General features: G+C 40.8%; 1 protein-coding gene across 1 annotated transcript in view; it reads left to right on the forward strand.

The window, feature by feature from the left end:
• adamtsl4 (ADAMTS-like 4) overlaps nt 1-13,182 on the forward strand; it is a 37,304-nt gene extending 24,122 nt beyond the window's left edge. Inside the window, exons 7-18 of the mRNA XM_029503469.1 lie at nt 3,976-4,115; nt 4,556-4,760; nt 5,158-5,342; nt 6,470-6,599; nt 7,574-7,834; nt 8,009-8,138; nt 8,527-8,731; nt 9,167-9,340; nt 9,674-9,853; nt 10,088-10,267; nt 10,437-10,584; nt 10,672-13,182. Of these exons, the coding sequence (XP_029359329.1) occupies nt 3,976-4,115; nt 4,556-4,760; nt 5,158-5,342; nt 6,470-6,599; nt 7,574-7,834; nt 8,009-8,138; nt 8,527-8,731; nt 9,167-9,340; nt 9,674-9,853; nt 10,088-10,267; nt 10,437-10,584; nt 10,672-10,802 (2,069 nt within the window). The 3' untranslated portion in view covers nt 10,803-13,182. The remainder of the gene's footprint in view (nt 1-3,975; nt 4,116-4,555; nt 4,761-5,157; nt 5,343-6,469; nt 6,600-7,573; nt 7,835-8,008; nt 8,139-8,526; nt 8,732-9,166; nt 9,341-9,673; nt 9,854-10,087; nt 10,268-10,436; nt 10,585-10,671) is intronic.

A 13,182-nucleotide genomic window follows, 5' to 3' on the forward strand; every position in this document is an offset into this window, starting at 1 on the left:
TCAGCTGAGTCAGACACACTCGATCTGTGCTCGGGATGGTCTTTTTCCACTCTGCTAAGTAAACTGTATAGCACTGTTTACCCATTCCCATTGGCTGTAACCCAGACCTTCATATCTAGCTTCCCATCAACACATTGGAGGCTGTGAGGAGAGTGTGTGTTTTGATTAGTGTATCAGTCATTTCTCTCCAGCTGCTCTCATCTGTTCAGGACTTTTTACCGTGCTGAATATGTTTCCCATAAGTATTTATGGTGAACGGTACCGCTCTGGTTGCTTTGTGTGTTCTCGTACCTCCAAGTCGTTCGTTCTGAGGTTTTTGTATGGGCTAGTATTGAGGCCTGCGGTTTAAAACTGAATCTTTAAACTGTACAGTTGCTTCTGCCGTCCAAACTTATTTCCCCCTAAAATCTCTGCTCTGAAAGCAGGTCATCAGTTCTGCAATTGCTGCACGTGCAGGTGTTGTTTTACTTGAATATTCTCTTTTTTTCAGGCCTCATCCCTGCTCTGCACACACATCATCCCCTCTTCCTGTCCCGCTGCCTCTCTCTTCCTTTCTCCCCATTAGAGTTTGTTTAGATGGAGAGATAATGTGGAAGTATATTTAGACAACATATATTCCACTGTCTGAACACTAAGCTCAGAGAGGGTGAGAGAGACAGTGAAAGAGAAAGAGAGGCCAGAGATTAAGACAATAAGAGAAAGAGAGAAGTAGCCACAGACAATAAAAGATAATGACCAAAATAGAAAGGAAAGATTAGGGTGACTTAGGATTTGGAGAGTGCTCAAGCATGACTTCAGGAGAGGAATCAAAGAGGAGGAGATGGAGCAAGAGGGAGACAAGGTCAAAAAAAAAAAAAAAAAAAAAAATCAGAGAGTACATGAGTGGCAACACGTCTCCCAGTTTTAGCTCCCCCTCTCTTTTCTGCCACTGTCTCCAGTCTAATCTCTCAAAGATAACTATGACAGACAGAAAGAGAGAACAAGGGTGGAGAGAGGGAGGGTGGGAACTGCCTCCCTATTCTTTCTCTCTTTCTGTCTAAATATACACTATATATCAGACAGTGGCAAGACAAATGCTGACAAACAAGTGGCAGGAGCAGACTGAAATATAAAGCTTATTTGTTAGGTAACAAGTGCTCATTTGGACAGTTGGTTTGTAACTTGTAAGATAAATATTTGTTTTCTAATTAAAATAATTTGAATTATTTGATAAAATCATTTAAATGTATAGATATATTGATTTGTCTTCTCCTTTTAAGAGTGCAGCAGAATACATTTAGCTCCTGAAGATCAAATTCTTCTTGGGCTACTAGAATAGTTATGAATTTGAATATATTATATATTGTCTTTATTTTTTAGATCTCTAACTTTATCTTTTTCTAAATGAAAGCTGTTTTTGACCCACGTTGTTTTATCCTACATGCATTTCATCTGTAACACAAAGATAGGCATTATGATTTGTATGATCTCTTGCTGAATTTAGGAAACAATCACAAAATTTGTTAAGCTCGCATACGTTTGCTGCATCACTGAACTTGTCAGTGGTTCCTAAGCTCCTGCAAAATAATTGAAGGATGTCATGCTAAGGACTGCTACAAAGTCTCTTTAAAATGTTTATTTATAGGGAAATTGATTTACCTAGACATGCATTTCCTTCACTTCCCTGCAAACCAAACATCCAGTCTTGGGCAGATGTTTTACCCATATGATTTCCTCACCATTTCGGTCAATTTGGTGAGCTAAACTACAGCGGTGTACAGCAGCATCGTGGTTAGCACTGTTGCCCTGTAACAAAAAGGTAGTGGGCTCTGTTCCCGGGCCTGGGGCCTTTCTGTGCAAAGTTAGTATGGTCTCCTCGTGCCTGCGTGGGTTTCCTCTGGGTACTCTGGTTTCCTCCCACCATCCAAAGACATCATGTTTAGGTTAATTGCTGACTCTAAATTGTCTGTAGGTCTCTGTCTCTGTCTGTCAGCCCTGTGATGAACTGGTGACCTATCCAGGGTGAACCCCACCCTTGACCAATGTGAGCTGGGATTGGCTCCAGCTCCGCCTGCGGCCCAGAAACAGATAAGCGGTAGAAGATGAATAAATGAATGAATGAATGAAAATACATTCAAAACTGCCCTTGTGTAGGAAAACAACCATTGTTCAAAGCCAAAAACTGACCACGCTGCCTTGTTTCAAATGAAATATTTATTAAGACTCAGATTATCTGCTCCTTGCTGCAGACACACATTTTACTGGAAGAGAACGTACAGTTGGTGACAGTGTTTGAGCCATTAAGAATATAGTTTGTTCATTCCACTTTCTGACTGAATTACGTTTGGAAGTTATCGCTGTGTTTGGGTGGCGTTGGACTGAAATGGACACACAAAACAATGAAATGGCATCTTAAAAGTTCAGTATGAGTTCATCTCATACTGTGCAGCTCTTGGATTCTCCTCTGGTATTTGACCTTCGGCCTTTGTTCTTGACCATCTCCTTTGGACCTTTTGACTTTAAAGGCAGAAGGAGTTCTTCGCTATTTACTATTCATGCCTTCTTGAACTGGGGGAATAAATCGATTCATTATATTCTGGGTCTTCTGTGTTTTTGGATGAACATTTAGTGGTGCCACTGTAATTAAAATTAGTAAAGTATTATATAGTATATAAATATGTAATATAATAAAGTCTTTATAAAAGAAACTTTTGATTTTCATGGACAAAATAATAAAACTAGAACAGTTTCTAGCCACCATACTGCCATAATGTCATGATGTTCACCTTTCACATTATAGAATTAAAAATGACTACATTTCCGTCCATATGTGGCAGAAAAATATCACACCACAGTCACAATTTCAGAATTGCCAAAATTGTCCTTTTAACCCCTGAAGCCCCAGTGGCAGAAACCCCTCCCTCTCATGTGCAACTTAATATATGACCCCTTACTGAGACTATGAGCTAATGTCTATAGCTGTATTGCACACAAACACAGGCCTGTGCACACACATAAAACACACTAGCTATGCCTGAGGCCTTTAACCCTGTCCCACCCCCAATCTCAGAGGAAATTATGAGCAGCAGAGCCATTCGCTGCCCCATCCTGACTTTGCCATCTGTTAGTTTAAAGGAACATTTTGAGCATTTCAGATTATGTTTTTCTTACTTTCGTTATGCAAGAAATTATAATGTTGATATTAATTTGTCAGGTATAGTCTTTGATAGAACCTAAACAGGATTTATCCCACTGTTTTCTGACATTGAAAACCAATAGTGAAACGAGCTGATTGATTTGGTTGTACAAAGCCATTTCATTCAATGATTTAAAGACCAATATTCTTCTCATGTCTGTGTGTTAAATATGGAGCGAGAGGCAATATTTGATTAGCTGAAGCTTAATTTCAAATTTATAGGTGTTAAAGGCATTAAGAAAGGATTGTTGTAGCTCTTATCATCTCAGATTGACAATATCTCGCAATTAATAAACAATTTTGAAACCTGCTTATTGACTTTCACCATATAGACATACTTCTCCAAGTTTCTGTTCATTTTTTACTTCTACCTCAGACCTATTCCCCTATGAGATCCTCCTTTTTTTACCTTAAAGCAACCTCTCTTTCTGCGACTCATCCTGTTCTCCTTTTCCCTGCAGTGTATGCCCAATGCGTCCCAATCATAAATCCAGCCTTCCTCGAGCTTACGTTTATGGTTGGATATGTATCTTCTGGGAAGGTGCAGCCGTCAGTGCACTTGAACAAGTGAGCAGCAGGGGAAATAGCTAATTGCTCTCTGACTCTCTCGCAGTCATGTGTTATATGGTCTGACCTCGGTTTCCTGGTCACATGGAAAGATGTTTATCACCAAGCTGTGATAGCCAGACATTCACAGCACAGTGTCATGCAAAGCCACAGTCATGTGTGCCTAATGCAAACATATATACTGTGGAATAAACCCATTATGCTTTCTCTTTCTCATCATCTTTGTGTTGCAGTTGGTGTAGAGAAACAATGTGAGCTGACTTGCCGGCCTTCCAGCTATCGTTTCTATGTTCGCCAGGCTGAGCGTGTCAGAGATGGGACTCCCTGCTTCAACATCAGCTCAAATGACGTGTGTGTAGATGGACAATGTCTGGTGAGTGGATATTATTGTGCATGTGTGAAATTTTTGCTCCAGAGGCCTGAGCCCAAGTTTCTCCTGTCTAGCCAAGGGTTGACAAAATCCAGAGCCTGGCTCTCTTAGTACTACGTCTGGAGTCTGATTTAAGCCTGGCATTCAGATTCAGAGTGTCTGTGTTCTTTTTTCAGCCTTACTCTGGGCCTCTCTTTTCTGTATCTGTCCCTCATTTTTGCATTTACAAACTCACTCTGATTTCAGTCTCATTCCACCATCTGATTTCAAGTAACAGTTACCAGTTTGCACAAACATCTGTGACATAAACATTGGGATTGGATGTGAAGTTCTCTGCTCTGTCCCCACTTCTCCTCCCACATCTCAATTGTTCCTTACCCCAACCCCCCATCCCCATTGTCTGAGGCATCCATCACATCTTTTTCACATTCTCTTCCTGCCAGACTGAGGGCTGCGATGGGATTCTGGGCTCCGGCTCTGTGATAGACAAATGCGGAGTGTGTGGTGGGTGGGACAAATCCTGTCGAAAGGTGATGGGAAGCTTCCAAAATGTCACAGTTCCCCTGGGTTACCACAAGATCCTGGACATCCCACCTGGGGCTACATTCATTAACATCACGGAGAGACGGGCAAGCCCTAACTACCTGGGTAAGATGTAATAGACACAAAAATGCACATAATGCACACACACAACTCCAATAAAATGGAAAAACTGGCATGGAAACTGCAGAGAGATTTGGCCCACGAGTCTGTAAGTAGTGGTAAAACTGCAAATTTTGTGGCCTTGCATACTCAGAACAGATAAAGCCAGTATTGTTATAGGCAAGAGGGAGCCAGTGAAGTGTGCATGTGTGAGTGTTTGTCTTGCCAGCCCTCTGTTTGGTAATGAGACAGCACTCCTAGGTCTGTGTTTGTCCATCTCAGAGTGTGTTTGAGGGCTGTTTACGGGGGGTTTCCTAAGAATTCACCACTGTGTTGACTAAACAGGTCAAAGCGAGTAAAGAAACTTAAATCATGATCTTCCAAACCCCACTACATTCTCCAGCTATGAGAAGTGGCACAGGGGCTTCAGTGGTGAATGGGCGTTGGGCAGTGGACCCCCCAGGGGAGTACCAGGCAGGGGGGACAACATTCACCTACACCCGACCAAGAGCACGGGCAGAGGGGGAGGAAGAGAAAGGCGAGTCCCTCAAAGCCCCTGGGCCCACCACCACACAGCTTCAGCTATATGTAAGTACACAGCATTTATTTTACCCCTGTTCATAAACATGCAGCAGGGCAGGAGAAAATGAAGTTAATGATAAGAATCACACAGACATACATGTGTGCACGGAGTATTTCTCATGTCTACAAAGTTTGTTGTGCACCTTTGGTCTTCTGCTCTGTCTCAAGATCCTCCAGATAGGCAGCACTATTTTAGTATTGGGGTTTGGATAAAGAGAGCTATATTAATGCTTAGCTTGAGCCACAGCAGGCTAACTGTGGCTTAATAATAACAACTCTAACTCAGAGTAAGATCTTATTAAAGAACTGGAGTCACACACAGCTTTACATCCATTACTACTGCTGCTGTTACTGGGCAGGAGGGGGTAAAAACAGCAAACATCCCCAGCCACGGTTCAGTCTTCTCTGGAAACGCATGCATTAGTGCTTGGTGGAACAGAGAAAAGCTGTAATGCTCATTACACAATGGAAACTAGATTGTTGGTTTGATTAAAAAGACAAGTCTACTATCGGCACTGTTGCTGCTGGGAAATGAAATGTTTGGGGCACCCCTGTAGACTTAGGATGAAGACACTGACCATGAACTATAATGCCCAATTAAACAGCACTATTTCTCTATTTCTATTCTATTTCTATTCTCTATTCTGTTTCTCTGCACTTTGTTTATATCTCTTCTTTGTTTATAAATATATATATACGATAAAGGCCTATAATTCCCGGAAAACTACAAAAAGAAGGTTCGGTCTGTGTGTGCCACAATTATATCCTTGCTTTGATCTAAATTTAAAGGATTCATCCTCTAAACACAAGAACATCTCATCACTGACAAAATAAAGTGGATGAAAACATTATTGCCAGATGAGTTAAATGACCTTTACCATGTTAAATCTTGTAGATGGGCAGCATGAATATACCAGTAAGAGGAGGAGCCCTTCATGACATGAATACACCCCTCTGAGGCATCCCAGAGCATGACACTGAATTCTTGTAGCGCCTCTCTGCCCTTGCTGTGAAGAAATGGGAGAAGTGTATTTCTCTCTGGGGATTAATAAAGCTGTTTTAGAGTGTTTTTTGTCACTGACTACTTCTCACTCCTGGTTCTTCCTGTTCTCTCTCCTTGGTTTGGTCTCTAGATCATTTTCCATAAGGAGAACCCCGGCATTGACTATGAGTATTACGTCCCAGTGGAGAGGAAGGAGGTAGAGAGGGAGACAGCCAGAGAGAGGCCGAGGGAGAGAGAGCCAGTGAGGGCACCGCTCCACAGTATGTATATGGCATCTACACTTTCTCACTTCCTCGCCCCTTTGGGGCATTTTTACAGGTGTCTCTCCCAATGAATGCTTCAGACAGTAGCATGGACAGGCAGGGCACACAGTGCATTCACAAAGTGCTCACACTCTATTACATTTATCTCAGATGTCTCCAGTTTCACATTTCTGACAATGTTTTTTAAGAGCAAAAACCAAACTATTATATTAAAAGCAACTGCCTGCAGAGCGCATAGACAGGGCATTGTTGAGCCACAGAACTTGGTGAAGACTCAAAAAACAAAAGGAGAAATAAAAAGTCGCTGAGATAAATTTCAATTGTCAGCAAATGCTCTGAGTGTATGCTATGTGATATTTCCCTTTTTTCCCCTGGCTAATACATTTACTCTTTATTTTGTCATTATAGCTTATTAGACATTGCTTGACATAAATGTTTTCAGATTGTGGTAAAACACTGCAACCTAATAAAATGTGAAAAAATTAACAGGGTCTGATTACTTTCTTAGTGCAGAGTGTGTGCAATACAGTTTTATCTATTGGGAGGCACAAATGAAGCCTGAATCAAATTTCTGGACATTTCTGGACTCATTCTTTCCAAAGTAGTCAAGGAAACGTCAGCTCATATCCTTGGAGAATGATTGATGTGTTTATGGGTTGGGATGGGTGTGGTTCTGGGCAAAGTGGGAGGGATGAATATTATTGTTTGTGTGTTTGTGTATGACCTAGATAGGAGGTTATCTGGTCTACATGTTCGCTGAGACCCTGACCTCATCATGACATCATTAGCCTCTGACTCACTGCCATCCTCCTGTTCTCAGTATTGCACCCGTCATATTTTTCCTCTTTCCTAACATTTTATTGCTCTTCGCTGCTCCTCCTCATGCCTGTTTCTCAAACGCTCTCCTCCACCTTTCCTACCTTTTTCTAATTTGTATTTATGTCCATCAATAATTCTTTCTCCTCTTTCAGGCCCCCTCACTGTATCAGTAGAAGACCCTCCTCCAGCTCCTCTCCCTGTTTCGGTCTCTTCATTTCCCTCCTCCTCTTCCTCCTCTGTGTTTTCACCCCCTTCCTCGGACCGGTGGGCACCTGACAGGTTGCGTCCTCGAGGATCTGCACCCAACAGGAATGCTCGGATCCCCCCTCGGACTGACCTGCCACTGGACACACAACCACCATTTGTATGGAGAAGGGGCAGCCTCACAGAATGTTCTGCTTCCTGTGGCAAAGGTCAGATTCTCATAAAACACACACCTTGTCATATATTTGTCATTTAAGAAATTTTACACAAATCATACTTAATCTCTTGCTTTAAGTGGCATGGTGTCTCCCTCCTGTGGTTGCTAGGTGTAAGTACAAGAGCTTCGAACTAAAGCGTCTGCCAATCTGTTTCTGTCTCTGCAGGGTTTCATTATAGAGTGATCCTGTGTATAAACCGTCATACCGATGAGGAGGTCCCAGAGAGGAAGTGTGACTCTGCAGCTAAACCTGTTCCTGAGGAGGAGCCTTGTAACACAGACCCCTGCCCGCCATTGTAAGCTTCTAGGCAGTTAACCTTTAAGAGATCAACTAATATAGACCCTGCTTTCTGTTTCTAGCTGCAAAAATGTGGAAAAAAAATAATTTCCCTCAGAAGCCTGTGCATTATCATAGCTGATAATTCACACATGCACAAAATCCCCAAACTTGTTTTGAGAGCAATTCATTTCTGGAAAATATGTGAAACAAGTGTATTTGTTCCTTAAACAGTTTTATATTAGAAATGGAGGAAATTTACTGTCTCTGGTGTCAAAATACTGATAAATGAGAACAAATCTGAAATTGATTGATTATTTAGTGAGGATATTTTTGCCTTGTCTGTAACATCTTCCTTGAGTTAATCTTAATCTTGAGTTAATTTTCCTTTTCTGTCTGTGTGATAGCTGGGAGGCCAGCGCGTGGTCGGAATGCAGTGTGTCCTGTGGGCCCGGTGTGCAGCAGAGGCAGCTCCAGTGCAGGCAGAGCTTTGGGAACCGCTCCACTATGGTCCACCCACAGCGCTGTGCCAACCTCACCCCACCAGAATCCACACAGGCTTGTCAACTTCGTGTCTGCTCACACTGGGAGGTCAGCTCCGACTGGAGCACGGTAGGTCCACACACCAGGATGTGACCGGGAACTGCCCATATTTAAGTGTCTATACATTTAACACAGAGTGCTATATGTTTGGTTTAGTTTTTTGTCTCCGCACAGATTGTGGGACAATTGAAATTTAAATATTAATGAATTGCATGAACAGAAGTGTTTTGAATTCAATAAACAAACAAACTGTTTATAGTTTTACATGATATACGATCTTTAGCATTATTTTATATTGATTAATTTATGCTGAGATGTGTTCATTATTTAACGTTCTTTTATGGTTACAGTCATTTAATGACTGATAATCAACCATCAAACTTTTTTGTGAACTAGAATTCATCTACGCCAGATTGCAAACAAGAGGAATCTGAATGAATTTATGTCCTTTCTCCTTTCAGTTTTTTCTTATTCTTGTTTCAATTCTTTCTACTTATCACTCAGTGCTCAGTGGACTGTGGAGTAGGGAGGAGGACGAGGGGTGTGCGTTGTGTCAGTGATCAAGGCAGCGTGGTAAACGACAAGGAGTGTAATTCCCGGCTCCGTCCACAGGGAAGCGAGGAGTGCAACATGGGACCCTGTGTGACCAACTGGTACTTCACAGATTGGTCCAGCACTGTGAGTAGCATGCGTACAGACACAAAGGAACAAACATTCACATCAGTAATGCACACCCACTGCGTCATTGGCACACTGACTGTTATTGTTATTGTGTTATAGTTCTATTGCGGCTTGCGTTTGCCCTGTTTTTATTCTAGTATTCTATTTTTTTTTGTCTTTTTATTGTATTTATCTGTTTCTATATATGTGTGCATTCATTGTGGACAGCAAAAAAGAATTTCAATGTACAGGGGAATGCATTTCTTTACTGTACATATGACAATAAACACTTTGAATCTTGAATCTTGAATGAGTAATCCTCAACATGATCTTCCACTTTATGCCCCTCAGTGTTTAGCACAGTGTGGCCCTGGTGTGCAGAAGAGAGAGGTGGTGTGTCTGACTCGAGGGGGAGTCAGAGAGGGTAAAGGAGTGGGCGACTGTGTTGCAGAAAAACCAGCAGAGTTGAAGGCATGTAATGGGGGTCCCTGTGTGCCAACAGCTATGTGGTACAGCAGTCCTTGGACACAGGTAGGAAGGAGGGAATAAAGAAGGATGGAAATAAAACCCACTTTTTTTCCCTGCTTAGTTTTTTGTACTTTTTTTGTACTTTTGTACATTTTATACTTCTTGTATGAAGACATTTTTGTGATGTCTGAGAAAAGTCAGTGATCAAAATGTTGTATATTTCAGTTAACTGTGCTGGCTCTGAGATAGAGTATATACTTGTGTAAATTATATGGCATATTTTTTGTCTTTTTCCAGTGTAATGTTCGATGTGGAAATGGAACTCAGAGGCGAGACATCATTTGTGTCAACAAGATGGGGAATGATTTTACTGTTGTTCCAGTTAGTGAGTGTGCCCATCTGGACAAACCTGCTGCAGTCCAGGAGTGTGAGATGGGCGAATGTCAGCCTCAGTGGTTCATGACAGAGTGGAGTGCGGTGAGATATGGGGGAAATGAACAAGGAATTGTTGAAAACTGAACTTTCATGACAGAGGGGGAAAGAGTGGCCAAGAGACACTTCAAGAAGTTTTGTGCAAGAAGTTGTTATGAAATGATGCTATTTATATTTCTAATATCATTAATTTTCTTTTTGTGTCTCCTCTCAGTGCTCTCGCTCTTGTGGAAAAGGCTTGCAGATGAGGGAGGTACGGTGTCTTACACCAGACAAAAAGCACAGCTTTGAATGTGATTCCAATAACAAACCTGAACAGGAGCAAATCTGCAATACAATACCGTGCAGTCCACAAGTCTCAGGTTGGTGTGTGCATTAAAGTGACAGTGAGTTTATGTGTGTGCTGGCTTTTTCCCTATCAGAATCTCTCACCTTCTCTGTCATCACAGATGAAAATTGCCAGGACAGAAACCATAACTGTGTGATGGTGGTGCAGGCCAGACTATGCGTCTACACCTTCTACAAGTCTGCCTGTTGTGCCTCATGTACCCAGAGTGCTCAGCGTGCCAAGAGGCACTGACTTGCCAAGCACCAACAGGCCAGGTTTGCAAGAAGTCGAGGATTAGGACAAAAGGGCTCACTGCCTGTTAATGACAAGTCTGTAGAAATGGACAGTCCACAATAGATATCTGATGGCATAATGTTCAGATAACATTCAGCTATTTTCTCCTGAGACTTCAGGTTAAACACTGTGAAAGCAGCCAGTTCCTTTGACTAGTTCTCTGTATACATTTTTATATCTCCTCTTAGAACCACATATTCCACTGAGCTTGCTTCAATTTGCTTTGTGCCTGAGCTTTAATAGGTTCATAATATGTCTCACAGGGGTGAGCGATGCTTTCGCTGTGATTTCCACTCTCAAAGTGGCAGAGAGATGATAACGTAATGTGTTCCTGAGGACTCAGCTGCAGTTCAACAGCAAATTTAGCCTTTAAGATTCCTCCTAATCTTTAGGATCTTGAGACAGATGGATTCAGACTGCAAACCACTAATTATATGCTGAACAAATAATTACAATGTGTGCTAGATTAAGTGTTTACAGTATACTGTATTTCTGTGCGCGCTGAAGATCTACTGGAATAGATCTACTTTTTTCTGTGCAGACATCCCCAACTGAGCTACAGTGGCTATCCCCAAATGAGCTAGATTGATTCCAACTGCATACTGTATTTTGTCCTTTTTCGTGTTTGCCAAAAATATTTCTTTTGGTATCCTCTTATTCAGTTCAGTATTTGTACAGATGAACCAAAGGGGTGGGGTGACCATAGCAGTAAGTGACCAAATAAAATCTATCAGCGCAGAAAGACAGAGGAAGAGGCTTCAAGCTCTGGAAGAATATTACAGGGATGTTAATCAAGCAGCACAGACTCCAGCCCTTCAAAACAGTCATGTCAACATACTGGTAGAGCTGCTGGAGTTAAGGTGTGAAGACTCATAGCTGCAGTTGTGTGTTTATCACACTAAAGACAGTTATGCTCCATAAATAAGATTATTAAAGACAATTTCAGTTTTCAGGATAACCCTAACTGATCTTTGTTTTGGTTGGTTTTGGTTTTGTTCTCTTCCACAAATTTATATAGAAATATTAACGCCTTCAATGTATTATCTATGAATCTGGCACTCTGGCTCAAGTCCACTTGTTCCTGAGGATGTAAATCTTTGAAAACTGCTCACAAATAGATCAGAGTAATTTTTAAAAAACGCTCAATAATTCACTCAAACTGCTGATTCAGCTGGGCACTTGAAAGAGTAATAAAAAATTTTTGACAGCAGAGAAGATGCTTAACGCACAGAGATAAAATATGAGGTTGTAGTTGCCCAGCCAATACATTTTAGTTTCAATTCACTGTTTTACTTGGGATTTGCTGGCAAACAGTTTCCTTTAATCATAACTTTCATAACAAAGTTTTGGTGATACAAATTGGTTACTCTTGACTAATCTAATTGTTCATTGGATCACAAGAAGCCCTGACAAAAACAAACAAACAAACACCTGTTTCCTATTCTCAATATATCCTGTCCATCAATACCTTCTTGTGAGGGAAGATTAATCTATCCTATAAGTATAGGTAAAGCCAGAATTAAGTCAACCTTATGAAGAATGAGAAAGCTGCTTTCTTACAATATTTCTTCTTAGTAAAAGTTAATTTATGATATGGATCTAATGCAACCATTTATACCTTTGACCTTAAAGTAAATATATAAATACAGCAACCTCTGTATATGTGTGTAAGTATTGTCAATGCTGTTTCTCTGTCTCCTGTAGTGACTCTTTTTAATTTACTGTCTATTTTCTTTTGCTGCACCTTCCACCAAGAAACATATACTTACACTCTGCCAACTCAAAGGTGAGGAGGAGTCTGTATATTTGTCAGATATGTTTTAATGTCTATAATTTCTTTTGAACATAGTCTGTGCTTATGTTTTATAACTGAGTAATCAGAAGTATTGTTGTAGGCAGCATTTATTCACATCTAACTGTCATATATCGATTTTATTTTGCTTTTCACACGTACATATGAATTGCGGATGTTTGTGATATGGACATGTATGTGCGTGTGTGTGTGTGGTTGTGTTTTTTGTGATCATGGCTTTGAATGTGTCATTTTTGTCTCTAATCCCTCGTAGTAAAAAACAAATAAACATCATTTTATATGAACTCCCCCCCAAAAAAAGGATAGTAATTTATCTATTATCTAAAAACCATGTAATTTATTTTCCGTTTTACGAGGCTGTAGCATTTTGTTTCCTTACCACCAGAGTTTATAAGATTGTTATATTGATACATGGATGGATTTTTTTAATACTGAAAAAACAAAAAACTGCTTGGAAAAATTATTGAATAAAAACCTTCATTTTAAATAAAACTGAAACAACAGAGACATGAAGTGATGTATCAT

The sequence above is a fragment of the Echeneis naucrates genome, chromosome 6 (assembly GCF_900963305.1).
Source record: "Echeneis naucrates chromosome 6, fEcheNa1.1, whole genome shotgun sequence".
Lineage (NCBI taxonomy): Eukaryota > Metazoa > Chordata > Actinopteri > Carangiformes > Echeneidae > Echeneis > Echeneis naucrates.